At 46.0% G+C, this 20,180-nt stretch overlaps 2 protein-coding genes across 2 annotated transcripts in view; one reads left to right on the top strand and one right to left on the bottom strand.

The window, feature by feature from the left end:
- Nucleotides 1-19,612, top strand: part of LOC122375869 (tolloid-like protein 2) — a 38,642-nt gene extending 19,030 nt beyond the window's left edge. The window contains exons 9-22 of the mRNA XM_043355442.1: nt 6,428-6,550; nt 6,931-7,076; nt 7,876-7,964; nt 8,286-8,392; nt 8,783-8,905; nt 9,363-9,532; nt 9,990-10,176; nt 10,784-10,913; nt 11,701-11,824; nt 13,896-13,993; nt 14,349-14,464; nt 15,399-15,537; nt 16,057-16,168; nt 16,567-19,612. Of these exons, the coding sequence (XP_043211377.1) occupies nt 6,428-6,550; nt 6,931-7,076; nt 7,876-7,964; nt 8,286-8,392; nt 8,783-8,905; nt 9,363-9,532; nt 9,990-10,176; nt 10,784-10,913; nt 11,701-11,824; nt 13,896-13,993; nt 14,349-14,464; nt 15,399-15,537; nt 16,057-16,168; nt 16,567-16,713 (1,811 nt within the window). The 3' untranslated portion in view covers nt 16,714-19,612. The remainder of the gene's footprint in view (nt 1-6,427; nt 6,551-6,930; nt 7,077-7,875; nt 7,965-8,285; nt 8,393-8,782; nt 8,906-9,362; nt 9,533-9,989; nt 10,177-10,783; nt 10,914-11,700; nt 11,825-13,895; nt 13,994-14,348; nt 14,465-15,398; nt 15,538-16,056; nt 16,169-16,566) is intronic.
- On the bottom strand, nt 286-12,635 carry LOC122375870 (sphingolipid delta(4)-desaturase DES1-like). The gene is made up of 8 exons (XM_043355443.1): nt 12,560-12,635; nt 3,937-4,073; nt 3,347-3,526; nt 2,815-2,954; nt 2,218-2,431; nt 1,610-1,766; nt 1,076-1,208; nt 286-662 (listed from the first exon to the last, which is right to left on the bottom strand). Exons 2-8 carry the CDS (start codon nt 4,019-4,021, stop codon nt 585-587), a joined length of 987 nt encoding a protein of 328 aa, XP_043211378.1. The 5' UTR covers nt 4,022-4,073; nt 12,560-12,635; the 3' UTR covers nt 286-584.
- Nucleotides 19,613-20,180: the final 568 nt, after the last annotated feature.

The raw sequence follows: 20,180 nt of genomic DNA on the forward strand, positions 1-20,180 counted from the left end.
CACAGGGCACTGCTAGATGAGTTATTGACATTATGGCACTACATGGCCCTGCTAAGTGAGCTATACTGGCACAACAGTGTCCTGCTAGGCGAGGTACTGACTACAAACAAACCTTACTAATTTACACCAAAGGAGAGATATTGGCTTCATGACGCTCTGCTAGACTATGACCTGATGTCCTCCCTGCATTATTCGGATTAGTTCGCATAAGATAAATGCGTAGCAACTTTGGCGCCATGGATTTGTACACTTTTAATATTTTTCTTTATTTGTGTGAAACACGTATTAAAATATATGGAACGTTTTATTGATGCGTCGTTCCAAGGAATCTTTCCTATTATATTTTACAACAGTTTGCTAGGGTGCATTTTATTTTCTTGCAGTCACAGACTTAGCATAACTCACGTACAACAATGCATCATGCTCCTTTTCAACATCCCTGAACACGCTCAATCTCTGAGTATTATTGTCAGGATGCAGTCCAATGTCATATGCCACGGTGTCTTCAAAACGGCAATAGGTGATGGAAATATCATTTTTGTTCTTCGTTTTCCTTCATATCGACTTAACGGCGTCTTGGTCCACTACGAGTCCTTGCTGTTGGTTTTGAGGGCGCTGGGGATCTCACGAACCCTTCGCGAGTACATGCCCATGTCCTTGTCCTGAAATGCAAAAAAAGTGCCGTGAACAATAACATCAATGATATCTAGAAAATATTATCAGGCATTATTAGGTGAGTATGTATGTGGTAGCGTTTGAAAGTGACAGCCATTGGAAATCCCACGCAAGTGTTGGCTACCATGTCATTGCTATCTATCTATGCATTGAGAAATAGTATTGTGCTTCGTGGATCGTGTGAGACGTGAGTCTTGGCAGTCCATGCTATTCATCTATAAGTAGCTGTATATCACTAGGAGTTCCGAGATAGGTCAACACTAAAGTAAAATTCACATTAGCTCTACGCTCACTTACATTAATTTACGACAAATTTACCCGGTTTGCTTCAGTGTAACTACAACTGTTTCAACACATTCTCCTATCATCAGACACCTCCATGCCTCCTGTTCTTCCTGACCTTGATGAATTTGATCATGGAGGTCCACCAGCTGTCGTGGATGTAGTTGGTGTAGAACTCGGGCGCCATCTTCTTCACCTCCGGAAGGTAGGAGCCGGGCACAGATGGAAAGTCGTGGTGCTCGTTATGGTAGCTGAAAGAAGGCAGAAGGGCGATTTTAAGAAAGTATTTTCGACACTTTCTTAGGGTTAACATTGTCACGGATGGGAGTATGAACCAACAGCCCAGTAAAAAAAAAAAAAAAATGGTTACAGAGGGCCCCGTGCCAGCCCGCGGGTATTTGAAAACTACAGACAGTAGCAAGCTACATGAGGTAAAAACAGCATTGCAGTTTGAAGGATGGTCTATCGAAATTCTTTTGTCATTTTCCCAAATTTCAAAATGGCTGTCATTAGATTATATCAAAGATCGTATCGTCCATTTCTCGACTACAAAACACCTCACCATATCGAGTAACGTGCTACCCTAAACAAAGTATAATATCTTCACATCTCGATGTGGTGCACCTATTGTGTAGTGTAATACCCCACGCACCCTCCGTTGAAGACGAACATGTTGAGCCATCCGTAGTAGGAGTACGTCTCGCTACCCTTCTCGTACAGGTAGTGGTCGGCGATAAAATGTGCGCCCAGAGGGTGGAAACCGAGAGTCATCAGCGAGCCGCCCAGAAGATAGAAGAACGCCTTGGCACCTGGGTGTACAGGTCAGAGGTCGTTAGGTCTGAGGCTCCTCTGGTCAGAGAGTAAGGAAGGAACACTACAAATTCAACAAATCCAGTCCTCTTGACTTAGTAGCAAACCATCGTACCTTATTATCGTCTCTTCTATTCCAATCTCATTTCCAGGATCATTTTCCCATTATCCATTTATTTTATCGTATTACCCGTTCTTTGTACATACATACTCCATCGTCCATCGCCATGCCCCATTTTCCGTTTCATCTACCGCACGATTCGTTTTCCTTGTCTCAGTACTTCTTTGTCACCCCCCTATAGTCTGTTTCCCCTAACCACACGATTCTTCTCCCCTTCTCCGCATGATTCATATCCGCTACCCCTGCTATCCGTTTTCCTGCCCATGACCCGTTATCCCTCTTCTCCCACTTTCCGTCTGGCCCCCACAATACCATCCATTTTCCCCTACCCCAGTAGTGTGCCACGGCGTAGTTGACGGCCAGAATCTGAAGAACGTTGACGACCTCCAGCAGTGTGGGTGTCATCGGCAACATGAACAGAGGTCTGACGTAGTAGCAGACCGGCTGAAGGATGCAGAACAGCACCTTGCCCAGAGTGGTGGAGAACATCTTGGCCTCGAAGTAGGTCGGCAGGTCGACGTCGTAGCGCCCATCGCCCTGGTACTGAACGGGAGAAATGGGGAGAGAAAGGATATGCTGGTGAAACTGTGGTAACGATGAATTGATCAAATGGAGGAAATTGCGAAGGCTTATGAGGTGAAACACTGTACATATGTAACTCAGGGAGTTTTATGAGGGGAAAGGTTTGGTGGGTACTTAGAGGCACAAAGTTAGGGTATTGGTATAAAACAGTCACAAGCAAAAATCAACCGTTTTATTTCAAATTTGTTTCAAACGCTTTTTAATGCCGTCGTCCAGTAATTCGATATAGAAATTCAGATAACTAAAAAACTACAAAAGAATAGTTGATGATTTTAGCCCTTTTTTGTCTGATGGTTTACATTCTATGTCTGTCAGATATAAATCTACCGGCGTCTCTCACTCACCCTATGGTGGAGCATGTGGTAGCGTTTGAAGGTGACGGCCATGGGAAATCCCACGGGGGTGTTGGCCACCATGGCGGTCAGGGTGTTGGCCATCGGGCGACTCCGGCCGAACAGGGTGCGGTGAGACGCCTCGTGCACGACTGGGGGCGAGAAAATGGTCAGTGGGGGACTGAAAAGGGTCAGTGAGGTAGTAAAAATGATCACTGTGGGCCTAAAAAGGTTTTGGAAGACTAATGGGTCAATGAGGGTGTAAATAAGGTCCAGTGGGACGCCTCGCGCACAGGTGGTGGATGAGAAAAAAAACTTGAATGTGACAATAAATTTCACCGACACGAAGCATAAGCTAAGAAGTCGTAACATTTCAAGCGAGTTAGCACGAAAGTTAGTTAGTCTGCTATCATTCAGAAATAAGCACACTGTCCGAGTAAAACACATTTTAGGTCTTATTATAGGGACACAAGACGTAGTTTGACTACTTTCATAATGTAATCGCCCATCTAAATCGCCGTCGAAACTCTCATTTCCTCCTTACTGGACCAGAGCAGGTGTGTCATGCAGCCGCCGAACGTGTAGGCGAGCAGCACCACGTTGAACCAGCTGGAGTCCTTGACCATGTAGGCGGTGACCAGCTGGGCGATGACGCACACGTACGTCATCACCACCATCTTGTAGTCCGTCTTGGCCATCAGCGACTTGATCTCGGGGTGTTTCTCTGTGATAATGGGCAGGTAGGGGAGGCTCAGGTTTTGGATCTAACGCCAGAACGGCGCTGACATTTTTTATATGCAATTTTACAATAATTGAAGATGTAATGAAATTTGTAATATTATTTGAAGTTAGGCGCGCTTCTTCCTAGGGAAAATATTGGTCCACTGCAGAGGGGTAGTATTTCATTTGGTAAATGAAGATCCGATCTTTAATGATCAACTCTTAAAAATGCGTGACATCCGCTACGTTACACCGCAGATCGTTCTGTAGCAGTGCATCTTATTCGACCATTTTGCCCGTCCATTGTTCACTGCACAAAAGTATCCCTAGATTATAGAAGATTCTAGAAATTCTAGAATATTAATCTAAATTTGTCTAGAAACTAAAATCTCTCACTGAATCTCCGACACTCACTGAGGATCTCCCTGCGTCGGACGGCGTGCGGTTCCTCGCTGTCCAGCTGCCAGTCGAAGTCCGTCAGAGACACCGACTGACCCATGGTGGCGCCGTGGTGGTCCTCCGAACGAGGGCTGCCGCCGTGGCTGACACTGCTGGAATGTAAAATGTTTGTGAGAATATTCTGGGGGGGGATATGGTAAAAATTTGGAGTTGGGACACGGACAGCTAAATGGTGATGATACGATATTATCACAACGCTGCTTTTTACCTCCAGGTTAGACGTTGTCTTCAAATCTATCTTTTCAGTTAGTTTTTTTTTTGGTCAGCGAACTATATTTTTTGATGGAAATGAAAAAGTTAGCATTTGTATTGTAACAATCCACGGCGCAGGAAAAGCGTAATCCTTTTTCACTATTACATATTCCAGTAATCAATTGAAGAATAGCCAACAAATGCGTAGCGCGTACGATTCTCTTACTCATTTGGAGCACGGCTTCTTCTCTTATCTCTTTACCTACCACCTCCTAAAGACCGATCATCATACTCTCACTGTGTACGCCTCGTCCCGTTCCCTTCGACCCGAGTCACCCACCGCCGCGCTCACCGCTCTGACACACAGCCAGGGTCGGTCCGAGTGGCCTCTTTATCACCTCTGTGACACCCATTAGAGGCGCATTAGGCCGTCACAGCCGGTCAAAGAGGGACAGCTGTGGCGCCGAGCAGACGGCAGTGGAGCAGGGTTATACAACGGCAGAGAACTGTTATACAACGGGCGAGAGAAAAGGTCGACTGATGTTTTGAAAACAGTTGCACCACTTTTTTCATCATTTGCTCATTCTATAAATTTAGTATGCCAATGGTGTTTTTTTTTAAAGTAAGGTTTTCTCATATTCTCACCACATTTGATAATAGTTCATTACGTACAATGTGTGGCTTAATTATTTCTCGCAGTACCGTCTCGATTCTCGAAGCCCACTGATCACGTTTTCCGCTTGATGAATTGATGATACATTATTTTATTAGCTTTATTCATGACACCAAGCATTAGCCGTTATGCCTTCCGTCGGGCAGCTGGCGGCTGATACGCAATAAGCCTATAGGCAATGCGGTACAGCATACCATCAGGCGCCGTCACTGCCTGCCACCTAGCGGCAAGATTGTAAGCTTGGCGGTACAGCCTACCTCCAGGCGCTAGTACTCCTGTTATCTAGCGTTAGAAGAATGAACCTTCTGAACGACTTCATTGCCGGAGAATAGCCGTTCAATGTTTCTGATTTTCAGTCGATTGAATGACTTGACGATATGCGTTGTACTTCCTTCCGGCTGTTACTTGTTACGGAGCGAGCGAAGCGAGCGTAGTCTTTCCTTAGATTAACGGAAATTTCTGAGTATGAGCGGCCGGCCGGCCGGCCGTGGTCACGCTTTTGCGAGGCTTATATCTCAGCAACCACTTGACCGATTTACACGCGGTAATTTTTGTAGGGTAGCTTCATTCCTTCTACCAAGTATTGGACTATTCCTGATGCATGTGGGTGACCCCTTATGCACGTGCCACGTGCAAAACGAAGAGGTGTCCGTTTTGTAATTGTTGCAATATCTCGGTAACTACTTGGCCGATTGCGCTGAAAGTTGGCATGTAGGTACGTAGGCACCCACTAGGCACTGCATATCCATGTGCCAGAGTTAGGGTGCTGCTGCACGTGCGCACGTGCAGGGGTCGTTTCCAGATCTCGAGAACGGCTCGACCGATTGCGCTCAAATTTGGTACAAGGTTAGGGACCGGTTAGTAGGGTGCCGTGCACAAGTCAGTTGGGACCCATTTTGCACGTGCGCACGTGCAGGGTGCCGCTTCCAGATCTCGAGAACGGCTGGGCCGATTGTGCCCAAATTTGGCACGTCGGTAGAAACCGGCTAGTAGGGTGCCGTGCACAAGTCAGTTGGAGGTACCCCTCACAATTTCGCACGTGCAAGGCCCACCCTCCGCTCGCTCCGTTAGTCGCCCCAAAAGGCGTTATACTGGTATAGGTATCATGCCTGTACAATTGAATCAATCGTCAGTAATTTAGCGTTAATGACCTCAGGTGTAGCACAGGTGGATCAAAGTTGTTCATTCAAAGCGCATCGCTTTCAGCGCTGTCAGTCAGCTGATCGCTGTTACACAATGGCTGTCCAGTGTCTATGCTGGGTCAATGTTGGATATTATTGCTACTGTCGTCGTGTATTTGTTTTGTGCTGTGATCGCTTTTGTCATTGATAAACCGCTGAGCTATTTTCAATTTACTCTACTCGAGTTTTCATTACTCTGCATTCTTGTTTATAAGATAGTCCTTAGTTCGTGTTTTCCTCTGCATGCCTTGTTATTCGTACTGGTCTTTTTCCTCCTCTATCTCCTTATCTCCATCCACTATCCATCCAGAGTGATGTCCACATCAGGCATTACCTAACTAACTGCCTAAGCCCTAATTCGACCCTCTCTGATCTGACCACCCAACTCTTACCCCCTCAGGTCGTTTCTGCGGCTCGGGCTCCGTCCCTGAACTGGTCGTCTCCACCGGCCGCCGTCTGCTAGTCACCTATGTGGTCACGGAGAGGTCGGCAGAGCGACAGGGGTTCACCGCCAACTATACAGGTATGGTGGAAATTGTGGGGTATGATATGGACATGGAATAACCGGTGGAGCTGTTGTGATTCACAGCAAACTAAATATTAAAACATGAAGCCATCGACGTTTTTTGTCCTTTCCGTTGTTACTAAAGTTCCACACAACTTGCAGATTCCTTGAGTCCATGGTAGGGAATAATTCTTCTACAATGAATTTTTAGCGCGGTTTGTGAACTACAAGCTCACGGTTTAAACACATATCTCAATGCAGTGGTGTGTAAAAACTACACTGATCAACTTTGCAAGATAGTAGCGCCTCTGCTGGGATCATTCTGAACCATTTATGACAATTAAGCGAATCAGTTGATTGTATTTCAATTCTCTCATTCTATGCCGTCATTTTTCCAGCCGTATGCGGCGGCGAGCTGAAGCTGCGTGAGGGCGTTCTCGAGTCCCCCAACTACCCCGACTACTACCGACCCAACCAGGACTGCGTGTGGCTGATCACAGTCGAGGAGGGACACCAGGTGGCCTTCGAGTTCACCGCCTTTGAGGTGGGTGCCCGCAGAACGGTAGGTGGAAAACTGATGATAGTGTGGAAGCCGTAGAGTTGAGAAATGCCTTGAGTTTGCTTGTTAAGTGATGAGTGCATTGCCTTCGTGGTGGATGCTCGCAGAACGGTAGGTGGGAAACTGACGAAAGTGAGGAAACCGTAGAGTTTGTATAAAAGTATGGACTGATAAGGTTTTTATGCGGGATGGGTGTTATTTGGTTAACGGTGACAGACTGAATGAGTGATCTCTCTGACTTTTTGCGAATATCTGATGAGTTTTTGCGTGGATGTTTGCAATGAAGTGGATTCCAAGTAGCCTTGCTTATTGGAGTTGGTGGTTCATGCTGTGATGCTGCAATCTACATAATGACCGAAAACCGCGTTGCTTGATGCATGTTTTGAGTCTCTGTCTGTGGTATTATTTAACCGAGCGTCCTGTATTATAGTCAGAACTGACGTTTTTCCGACGCTTGCATGGTTATGAGCTCGTTCGTGCTATTGTTCATGAATGCATGCAGATTATATTCAGATTTCGTAGGCCGTTCATAGGGCATTCGTGATATGTTGATTGGCAAAAAAAGACTATAAATATTGTCAATTACCATGCCGTGGTTCAATCAAATCTTCTATTGAATAAGACTTGCATTCCTCCTTAAATTATCACCAGATTATCACTACTCACTAGAAGAAATCGAATTATGGAATCTTATTGTCAACTCTACATACTGAATGTGTACTGTCTCTGACATACTTAACACCAACCTTTACACCCTCTGACAGCGCCTATTGTCCCCACACAGGTGGAAAACCATGACACCTGCCTGTACGATTATGTGGAGGTGCGGAATGGACCCACGAGCGACTCACCGCTCGTGGGCAAATACTGCGGGTAAGACTGCATCTCTAAATGTTCACGACTTCTCTCTGGTTCTGCTGTTTGATCGTTCGTTATTCGTTCTTTATTAATCCGTCGTTCATTTAGAATCCGTCGTCGTGTTTATAATACGTTAATATACTATTATTTCGATATATGTTTATGATTAAATGAGCATTCAATACAAGAAACAACATCAGTCAAGAGGGCAAACTTTCATACCAAAAATGTCTCGCCGTTTTAAACAAGCCAACAATTCGTAACCCAATAGCACAAGTCTCGCTCCTCCATGCCGCCATTTTGCCTCCAGTGACGTCATTTGTTTTATCCCCCCAGTTACCAGGTACCGGAAGCGATTACTAGCTCTGGTAACCACCTGTGGGTGCGGTTCGTGTCGGATGGCAGTGTCCCCAAGCCGGGATTCGCGGCACACTTTATGACAGGTGAGGACGACTGATGGGATGAGTAGGATGGTAAGGAATGGGATGGGGTGGATGAAGTGGGATGGGATGAGACACAATGGGATGGGATGGAATGGCGATGGGGTGGGAACGGGATATGATGGAATGAGACGTGCCGGGATGTGAAAATGGGTCGAGATAGGGCTGGAAGGCGTGGGACATGGTGGGTCAGAATGGGGTGGAAAGGGCAAAACGGGATGGGCAGATGCAAACTCCAGGTTTGCATGGGATTCGCTCGTAAACTTTTTTGCAAGGGTCTGGAGGATTATCGTGCATATTGCAGAAGTGGGAAAAGGATCCGTCTATCATCTCATCAATGCAATACCGACCACCGACCACTGGTCTTGAACACCGCCCCCGCATTTTCCACAGAGCTGGACGAGTGCTCGGGCCCGAACCACGGCTGTGAACACAACTGCGTCAACACGCGCGGCAGTTTCCGCTGCTCGTGCCGCATCGGGTACGAGCTCCACTCGGATGGAAAACGCTGCGAAGGTATGACAAATTTTGAGAAGTATGTAGTGCATAAGTGGGGTACTTGTAGTCAGACGCTTGATAGTCATTTGACATAATGCAATTGTACAGCACAGGAAGCATCTAGACTCCTTGTATATGGTAGCTACCTGACATATAAGGACGCATTGGGTCTGTAAGTCAAGTCTGGCTTTCATTTTGTTTTCTGTGCATTCTTGACTCACTTATAAACTCAACTTCTTACGTCACAAGCTTACTCCTAGCCACGTCTTGTTCATTCGTAGCTCACGAACTTATATTTCACCTGTTTAGGGACAATTTCAAAAAGTCAAGGGTCAGATTCAAACTGTGTAGTGCATTTGACACTGTCGTCTTAGTCTGTGCACTATGTAACCCTACTACACCGTTTCCTTCGAACAGAGTATAAGTTATATGAGTACTGCAGCCTCTGACCTTTTTTCAACCCTCCCTCCCACAGAGGCTTGCGGCGGTACAATCGAAGCCGACAACGGCACGGTGACATCGCCTTCCTTCCCGGACCTCTACCCTCGGAACAAGTACTGCATCTGGGAGCTGATTGCCGCCCCCAACCACCGGATCACACTCAACCTGACGCACTTCGACCTGGAGGGTAGCAACGTCAGTCACGTGAGTTGTTGGGCGACGTGGTAGGAATTAGTTGGACATGGGATGAAATAGGTGTCATGATGTCAACAAACATGGCGAGGTTTGATGTCAGATTGCTGGCTAAGGCTTCTCTTGTCAGTCATATCTTCATTTGTACACTCACCCTTCACTTCTAGTAATCTCCACCCTTCAGCTTTTGCTGCTTGTGTAAGTTTATGAGCATGTCGTCGAGAACGCATTTTTGACGGGAATAGCAAAGGAATCTCCGTTTCGTTCATTACAATTTAGATGCTCAACTTGTCCCAACATCGCTGTTTTGTAACCCATAAATGCGTTTTCAGTAGTAAATGTAAAGCAAGAAACTTGCTATGAAAGACGACATCAATGTTTGAAATGCTGTAACTAGGTTATAACCGAACGAAGCTACGCAGAGTACGCACCAAGCACCCTCTAAATGTATCCCCTTTGTCGTTTATAGCAAGAGTGCGACTACGACCGTCTGGAGGTGTCCAGCGTCCTCCCTGGCGGTAAGCTGCGTCCACACGGCACATTCTGCGGTAGTAATATTCCCCCAGCCATCTCCAGCGAGACAAACAAACTACAGCTGACCTTCCTAACTGACAGCTCCGTGGAGAAGACGGGATTCGCCGGAGTTTTCATCACTGGTATGAAGGAGGGAGGGAAGTGAGGGGAAGGGGAAGAGAGGGAAGGAGAGGGAGAGGGGAGGGGAGGGGAGGGGAGGGGAGGGGAGGGGAGGGGAGGAGAGGGGAGGAGAGGAGAGGAGAGGAGAGGAGAGGAGAGGAGAGGAGAGGAGAGGAGAGGAGAGGAGAGGAGAGGAGAGGAGAGGAGAGGAGAGGAGAGGAGAGGAGAGGAGAGGAGAGGAGAGAAGAGAAGAGGAGGAAAGGAGAGATAGGGAGGGACGGACGATCGGAAAGAAGGAGGGACAGGGAGGGGTAGGCAAACTAAAAGGAAAAAAGCGAAAAGAGAGGAAGGGTGTGATTTATAGTAAAGCTATTCAAATGCTCGGGAGAATACCTTATAAATATAATGCCGGATCAACAGAAGTTGTGCAACTAACGGTTATGATTACCTACATGAAGTTGGTTAGTGTATGAAAGCAACATTGGAGGCCTATGAATTACCAGTAGTGTCTCGTTCACACTGTTAGGTCGATCCTAAATCTTGGATCCCTTTGTCCGCAATTAATTCTACTAAAGCCCCATCCCTCCTGTACTGAGCCCCCCGTTCACTAAAGCTCTGTTCCCTCCGCAGATAAGGACGAATGCTGGGACGACAACGGAGGCTGCCAGCACCGCTGTATCAACACAATCGGCTCGTTCATGTGTGCATGTGACAACGGCTTTATGCTGCACGAGAACGGCAAGGACTGCAAGGAAGGCGGGTGAGTCGGCGTGAACCGTACTTTACGGCGGTGGCTGTACTTACAGTCCACAGCAGAAGTAATGTGGGTTTTCAGTCATGGGTATGTTCTGCTTCTGAAGCTTAGGAACGATTAGCCAGACTACAATGAAACTTTGAATGTAGCTTATATGTATCGTCACCCTTGCAGCTGCAACTTTAGCTATTGACATCTTCTTTTCGATCACTCCGCATTAAACAATCGCCAGTCAAAGCCAACCGTTGAGATTGGTAAAACCCTACATTACTTTAGCGGTGCGCTGTACATTGGTGTGTATGCCAAGTGAATGGCGTGCATTCGGCATCTGGAAAATGAGGGATAATTATCCCAGATCACCGGTAATTATTTGGTATTGCAGGGACCATTGATACAATTAGTCACTTTTTTAGACTGATTTTGCTTCACGAACGGCTATTTTACTCGTTGTCATGTCCGTTGTGCACGGTGTCAGCCTAAAACACTGAATGATCCCGGTGATCCCGGAAAATTATCCCTGATTATCGGGATGCCGAGCGCACGCATGATGTGTGGCTCTAGTTGTATTGGTTTTGATGGGCTTTGGAAGGATATTTTGATGAAAATAAGAGACAGCTTAGAGACAGATGGTGAATGACCTGAAGTGATTAAATTGTAGATGGTTCGCTATTCAATTGGTTTCATGTGTTAGACCTTTTTTGTGGTATCCAATCTGCTCTACAATGCCTGACCCAAGCCTGACCCTGGATAGGTGGCGACATCTGTAATAATTAGTTCCACCATTCGCCGCCAGGTGTAAGCACGAAATCGACACTCCGTCTGGCGAGGTATCCAGTCCGGAATATCCGGAGACATATCCGAGCAAAAAGGACTGCGTGTGGCATTTCAGTACCACTCCCGGTCACCGGATCAGACTGGTACGTACCGGATCATACTGACAGTGGCCACACCCATCCGTCGTTTCCATCCTCAGGACATTCAAATCCTTGTTCTCCACGCCGCAACCCCCCTCCGGGCTGGACAGGCAACTTTTTCTCACGCGGGCTGCTCCCTTGGAGCGGCTCAGCCCCGGCTCAGCCCCGGCGACTAGAGTTCTGCACGGCTGCAATTTTCCACAGCCTAGCCGCCCCGCAGCCGTGGCTCCACAGCCACAGCCGCCCACAGCCGTGGCAAACTGTGGGCAGCCAGCCGTCAGCCGGCCGTGGATACTTTCAATGAAATGCAACCAAATAGTACAAAATAAGTTGTTTTTAGTTGAAACATTTAGCTAAAAGCACATTGCAATGGGCTACAGATTCTCAAGCTCATGAAGCATCATAGGTTAAGTGGTTGTGTATCTGGCTTTAGGCTGAAGGCCTGAAGCCTGATGCGCATCGCATAGGTACCTAGGTACACAAGCCCTTGCAAGGGGTTAAGAAAGATGGGTAGGTAGGTAGGTATACCTACATCAACAGAAAACAAACAACGAACCAGAATAGAAGCACTAGCAGTGTAGACATCTAATGCCAAATCCTGAAGCATGGTTGTGGGACAGAACAACAGACTCTGATGCTTTTCATGATCAATGTTAGGTATGGAAAATGAAACTTGAACTGAAGTTGATGGACTGTCAAACAGTGATTGTCTGGTCAAAACTCTTGCTTCTTTCTTACCTTGCATTTTTTCTGGGGTGTGATATGCCAGGCTTGAAGCAGCCTTCTGAGCAAGTCTCAAACTAATTTGATATGCAAGGCATCAAAACACTAGTGAGCATCCAAGAAAGAACCACATTCATCTATTTTGATTTTTCCAAATAATGATCTTCGCTCAAATCCCCAAGGACGTGCGCGCCACAATTGCCTCTTTCAATTAAAAATTTTACTTGAGTTTTTAATGACGTCAATAGCAAAGAAGTGGCAATAAATTGTTTTGTGTCACTATAAACAGCCATAAAAATTATAACTAATAAATAATAATGCTGTACAGTTAAAAACTCGCTCTCAAACAAAGATAAATTATCAAATTTTAACATTTTCAGAAGAAGACGTCATTGTATTAGTAAAGTCAACAGCTCGCGTAAGAAATATTGTGTTCAGGGTTTTCACCGTCATGTGAATTACGTGTTCAGGGTTTTCACCATCATGTAAATTAGCCGTAAGTAAGGTTCATGCTCACTTATTATCTAATTTCATTGGCTTCGTTGATCAGCATTTTCTGTTAGCGGTCACTCACACACCAGTTAGAACATAAAGCACCAGTTTTATATTATGTAATTGGACTTGCCGAAAATCCAGAAATACATCTTACATCTAAGAGTTATTTTAGATAATATTTTATGAAGCCTTTACCTGCCCTTACCTAGGCGTGATTTCTTTTTTTATTACCTGAAAGAATCATTGAACGCTCGTCTTCAATAGCTGTAAGGTGCTCTCCTAATGACCAGGTGAGATTGATTTGAGAGGGATGTGACAATGCAACATGTTGCATTTTCTGAAACTGTAAAGTCTTGGTGATGAAGGAACATTTGGTACCTATAATTAGTATTCTGTACCAGAGTGCAAACTCCCCTACAGCAAATGGTAAAACCATTACAGGTTTTCAAAGGCTTCACCACTTTCAATGTTGCTGGGCATCCTTTGCATGATTTTTACAGGCTAGACTGCTTATAAGAATGTAAGATTAAGGATTTAAAATTTTATATTTGAGTACTTAAGATTGAGCTTGAAATCTCACAGCCGTGGCCACAGCCGTAGCCGTGTTCTTGGAGATATTTGCAGCCGCCCCGGCCCACAGCCGTGGGGCTGCAGCCAGCCGCGGCTGCAGCCGGCCGGTGCAGACCTCTACCGGCGACTCACTAGGGTGCCTGCCCAGACCAATGTCTCCCCCTATATCCTATCATCCTTCCGGCTCTGAAATGGTCTTGTCAGACCAAAAGGGCCTAACCCAACAAAACAAACAAACAAACGAAAAATCTGTCAACTAATGACGTCATTTGTTTTTTCCGTTCAGGTGTTCAACGAGTTTGACCTGGAGCATCACCAGGAGTGTACCTATGACCACGTGACAGTCTACGACGGCGACTCTGAGAACTCTACCGTACTGGGCACGTGAGTAACACCTACTCTGAGTTGGGAGAGAGCACCTCATACAGAAAGAGGGCTGAGTGGGCCCTTTGTCTTGCACCGTGTTTATATGCGTTCACTCAGTGAAGGAGGGGCAGGGTTATTGACGCGTATCATTCTATGATATGTTTGGTGTGCGATCTTCATTTTTTTTTGTCTTGTCTTGCCAGATGATCTCTTTTTACTGCTCTCATCGGGTAATGTGCATTTTCTTGTTCATGTTTGTCCGGTAACTGTCGGTTTCTGTCTCATTATAACCGATTGTCTGTAAGGTTTTGTCTCATTGTCATTGACTGTCACTGCCAGGGTCTATCTCACTGTCTTTCTGTGTCATTGCCAGGTTCTGCGGCGCCAAGACGCCCCACCCAGTGATCGCCTCCCGAAATGAGATGTACATGACCTTCACATCGGATGCCAGCGTGCAGCGGAAGGGATTCATCGGCACTCACAGTACAGGTAACGTTATGTTAGACGGAAACAGGCATCCGCAGCTCAGGTAGTGGTCAAAGACCTGGACAGGACATGTAGTGACTGCGTTCTGCAGCGCATGTTTATGTGTCTGTTTATGTAATATTAGCAACAAAGACCTATGAATATGTTTAAAAATGTGTTTGGCAATTAGCGAAATTTGTATTGTTGACTTTATTTGTGTTAGTCCGTGGAAACACACGCTATGTACGTTAGTCGTTAACCTTCGTATCACCTTCCTTGGCCTAATGTGTCACCTTCTAGAGGCAATGCTTATGAAGTCTGCTAGCGCGTATTGTGCCATAATTTTGGCCGATCAATAAATAACCTCGAAATAAGGTTTTGTGCGGCGGATACCTGTATTTCTACTGACCACTGTGTACCCCCGTGTACCGCAGTGTGCAGCGGGTACCTGTATTTCCACTGACCACTGTGTACCCCTGTGTACCGGGGGTACACAGTGGTACCCGGTACACGGGGGTACGGGCATAGCCCTGCCTCTTTTTACCGGGTATCTGTATTTCTAATGACCACTGCGTACCCATGTGTACCGGGTACCAGTATTTCTACTGACCACTGTGTACCCCTGTGTACCGGGTACCTGTATTTCTACTGACCACTGTGTACCCCTGTGTACCACGGCGCGTACCTGTATTTCTACTGACCAATGAGTACCCCTGTGTACCGGGTACCTGTATTTCTACTGACCACTGTGTACCCCTGTGTACCGGGTACCTGTATTTCTACTGACCACTGTGTACCCCTGTGTACCGGGGGTACACAGTGGTACCCGGTACACGGGGGTACGGGCATAGCCCTGCCTCTTTTTACCGGGTATCTGTATTTCCAATGACCACTGCGTACCCATGTGTACCGGGTACCAGTATTTCTACTGACCACTGTGTACCCCTTTGTACTGCAGTGTGCGGCGGGTATCTGTTTGCTGAGCACGAGGTACAACATCTCTACTCTCACGCCAAGTACGGAGATGAAAACTACGGCAATCGAGCAGAGTGTACCTGGACCATAGAGGCGCCAGTGGGCTACTATGTGCGACTCAGGTACGATAACAATCACCTGACCTGACCCTGACCCTGACCTGACTGGAGCCTGACCTGAACCGGATCTAACCCAATCTTACCCGGATCTGACCCTGACCTGACCTTTCCCTGACCCTGACCTTACAGCATTTCTGATTTGATATTAAAATCACCGAATACCATTGGGATGTCAATAGATATTAAGGATTTTGTAACTTTTTATCATTGCTTTTGTTTGCGATTTTCTTGACTTTTCCCGTAAAGCTGAGCATTCCCCATTGTTTTTATGAAGTTTCAGCACAAAAGCAGGGTGCACTGATGGATCAGATGATATCTTGCCAAGTATTGCCCTTTCGCTGTTTTTCACCAATGCTTTTTCTTCTCTCAATAGCTGGCATTTTTTACCATGTCTTCCTTGTAGGCTTCACGTAACGTCGCATACGTTACTTTAACGTATGCGTTAAAGTAACGTATGCATACGCTACTTTAACGTTTGCATAGTCATACGTTACTTTAACGTTACATTTGGTTTTGTGACAGGTTCCTGACGTTCGAGCTGGAGCATGAACAGGATTGTGGATACGATAACGTCAAAGTGGTGGACGGTTTTGACGAGACGGCCCACATGCCGCACAAGTACTGTGGTAACGAGGTAAATGTGATGTCATTGGATGACACGAGCTGGGGAGGAGAAGGCGGGAGGAAACTGGGGGAGGGAGGGAGCTGCAGGGGATGGAGGGAAAGATAGAGGGTGATAGGAAGGGTGGAGAGAGAAGGATGGGAGGGTGAGAAGGGCAGGAGAAAGGGAGGGGGAGATAGAGAATGCGGGGTTTTGGAGTTTGTAAAAGTTCAGAGAAGCTAGTAATGTATAATTTGTAGGTACCCTTATTATAGGAATTCTCCAACTTTTTAACTTTGTCTCGAATACATCCAGCGCACTCCGTTCAATGAACTCTCACGAATCTTTCATTCGTTACGCCTTTTCACAGCTTGTCTCACCATCTCACCTCCATTTTGTCTCACCACCTCCGTTTTTTCTTTCTTCCCCAGATTCCACCTCCGATCGTGTCCACCGATGAGGTGTTACGTGTGATCTTCAAAACGGACGACACTATGAACGCTAAAGGATTCTCGGCTTCCTACGAGATAATCGACGCCTACCAGCGACCAGATCTGGAGGGCAGCAAGAAACACTGAGGATTTGGCTTGGAGGGGTCGTGCTGGGATTTGCTGGAATGCGCATTCTGACATGTGATGTGTTGTTGTCATGATGGTATACAACTGAGGTTTTGGAATAACTTGGAAATCTGATTGAGGTTTGAGTTGGAACCGAGCTGGCAACGATGACATCTTAAGTTCGGTGTTTTGATTACGTCACTGGATTGATGTTTTAGTGATGCCATGTGATTGAAGTCTCCGATGATGTCACTGGTTTGAAAAAAGCGACGCTGTTCCGGAATGCGGAAGGACGCTGGAAGTTCTTTTGCGTGAAACCCTCAATGCTGGACTCTGTAAACACCAAGCTGACCTCTGTCGGTCGCTTGTGGTACTTCGCCGAAAAGTCCTGTATCCATCGCACGTGAAAGAATCGGAGACGCAAGATGCGTCGTGAGTGTACTTATTGTCCAACAAGACCATGATGAGTGCTTGGAAAGAGCGAACACGGAACGGCACAGATGGCGCTGTCTATTGGTGGGAGTGGATTTGGACGTGATGATGTATGTAAGCCCATGGTCAGCAGTTTCACGGTCACTTCACGTCTTCTAGATATATTGGTCTGATGAGACGAGATAAGAACGCTGTCTTCTTTGCTGATGTTTTAGAGGACTGATGAGCTCCGTCTTTAGGAGTTTATTTTTAGCAGTGACGAGTGTTGCGTTCAATTGCGACCCTCGCGGGTCGAATCCCGTCGCATTTGTTCCGTTGTGTGCCACTTAGCGTATTCGCTAATGTTTGATCAATGTTTTAAATCAAAATTAAGCCGGTATTACCACCCTCCTGCTTCGTTTTTGCGACTCCCTAGCTGGTAGTCAGCTGTTGGGAGACACTGGGGGAGGTGGTAGATGGGGGGGAGTGTAATGGGATGGGGTAAGGAGGTACCAGGTTTGTGCCAAACCCTGTGTCAAACCCTATCGACTGAGTGTGTAGTCGACAAGGTAATATCGATATAGATTTAGTGGATAACTGTGCCATGTCATGTTTATGTTTAGTACTAATGTGTCATGAGAGTCGACTATTTGATCTTTTAACCGCAACGAGCGGGGTATGTGAACTATAAAGATCGGAAGATCGTATCGACAAGGCTCGGTTATATTGCAGTGGTGTCTCTTCGTTCAAACTATTGCGCTTTTCCGTGCAAGACATTCTTCTGTCAAAAAAAGAAATAAATAAGAAAATAATCATTCTGAAAAAGAGTTCCTCCTCAAAAACGTGGCGTCATAATTTGGCCTAAACCACTCTTTCCTTCCTGCGCTGAGGATCTTTTGTATCCAATATTCCTAAACTAGGCAGTCATAGTTGTGAATCTTCGCCTCACGGGTTGGTTGGAACGGTAGATTCAAGATGCACAACATCATTATCAATTTGTCTTTGCGTGAATAACAATCCTCTGTCCTAGAGAGACTGTTTGTTATGTCGATTGGTGAAAAGCGGCTCTCATGAGTATACAAGTATGCCTTCTCGTATGTTCAACGCCCGTCTAAAATATCTTACGAAAATCGTGTAATGCCTATGTAATATTTTCAGTAAACCACTCGCTCAAGTTTCGATGTGTGACTTATCTGGTATTCCTTTCCGTTTTTCATATAAACATGTCACGGACAAGGCTGTTCAAGTACATTAACCCGCGCCCTGCTGGGGGGGGGGGTGTTTGAACACCCCCCCTTGTGGTTTTTCGCGAATATCTCAAAAACGGCGGCGCGGAGCGCCGCCGTTTTTGGTACACCTTATCATACATCAATTCTACACATGTTGTGAAAATTTCAGACCAAGGTCATTCAAGGTCAGGTCACCAAGTCACTTGAAGTGACCTCACCTCATAAAAAGTTTCAATGTCTGTCATAGCTACACCGAGTGACCGATTGCTTTGAAACTTTCAGCGATTGCTAAGAGCAATGGCATGTACAAAACGTATATCTCAGAATTTTAATATCGTTGACCTAAGGTCAGGTCAATTTTGCGACCTCCCCATTATAAGTCAATGGGAGAAAATTGAAATGCGCCTCTTTTGGACGAAAGACATTATAAACACTCCCAAACACTGAATTACAAGTAGTTTAGACACACTGAACATGAAAATGGTGTCCGTGACCCCTGTTTATGCCCTGAGGTCATCTTAGGTCACGAATGGTATCTAACAGTTTTTCGCAAATAACTTTTGATAGAGGCATGCTAGGGCGATGAAAACGCCTTAGATGTGTTCAGCTCGACGATACGGATCGACTGATATGCAACATGACCCTTTCTGGTCAGGTCATGACCTTGACCTGAGGTCAAATTTTCAAGTTGACCTTTCAAGGTCAAGTTATAGTTCATTCGATGCGTCTTGACGAGAGGAACACGATGCCGGTAAAAGTAAGCTCGTACAAGGCTTGGGTCAAAAGTTATTGCAGAAAAACTGTTTCCGAAAAAATCGGCTATTTTTGCAGTTTTTGCCCCCTGCAGGCAAAACCGTTGACGTTAGGTCAAATCTGAGAAAATTACTCAGAAAGGGCGTTAATAGGGCTATCGAATGCGCTTTTCCGCGGCGCTGTAGCTCTTTTGGTTCCCGAGTTATGCGTTGGCTTCTTGGAAATTTTCGACATTCGACCTGGAAATCGGCGAAATTTTGCATTCAATGACCTCTGGTGACCTGACCTTTGACCTGAGCAAAAAATTGACCGAAGTGATTTCCTCATTATTTTTGACGCTCTTTCGAACGCCGCCTTCCGCGTATCGCTACGTGGCCCAGGAGCCGAGTTAGAAGGGGGGTGTTCAAACACCCCCCCCAGCAGGGCGTGGAAATCCAGGACCCACAGCCGGGCGCGGGTTAATTTTAGTCGTCGGTGGCCTCTGCTGGTCGTCATTTGTGCTGTATAAATACAATCTAATAATTCGATTTTGTGTGTTTACTGTTGACTTGCGTGCCGCTTTGGTATTGCGCGAATCGTGCTATTCTTCACCTGGAGCTCGATTTTTTATTGCTGCTGTTCTATTGGGATGAAAAGGGTAGGCAATCAAAATCGAAATAAGGTCGGAGGGATTGGCCCTTCAGCTCGTGTACTGCACTCACCCCCGAAAGGTAGCTTTTATTATATTTGGTCAGAACCAACTAAGATAAACTTTTTTCCTTAATTGCTAAAAGATAATGAAAACATACTAAAAGCTAGCGAATAAAAGGCGGAATGGCAATGTAGAAAAACACCAACGAAATTGTCTATACGTTAAGACTGCAACACCTGCTCGCCAAGAGCGTCATTTACCTAAAATGTGCTTGACTGTGAACTCATTTACAAACATATTCGAAATTTATAACACAAAAACGCATTCACGTAGGCCACCCAACACACATTACACAATAGGACAGTATCTGCAACAAAGAACAAATAAAGACTTGCCAGATTGCTGCGTTGTCGCTGTTGCTGTTGGAAACGAGATCTACCGGTCTGATGTGGACAAGACAAATA

This window comes from Amphibalanus amphitrite, unplaced genomic scaffold, assembly GCF_019059575.1.
Source record: "Amphibalanus amphitrite isolate SeventyFive unplaced genomic scaffold, NRLGWU_Aamphi_draft 001943F_arrow, whole genome shotgun sequence".
Taxonomy (NCBI): domain Eukaryota; kingdom Metazoa; phylum Arthropoda; class Thecostraca; order Balanomorpha; family Balanidae; genus Amphibalanus; species Amphibalanus amphitrite.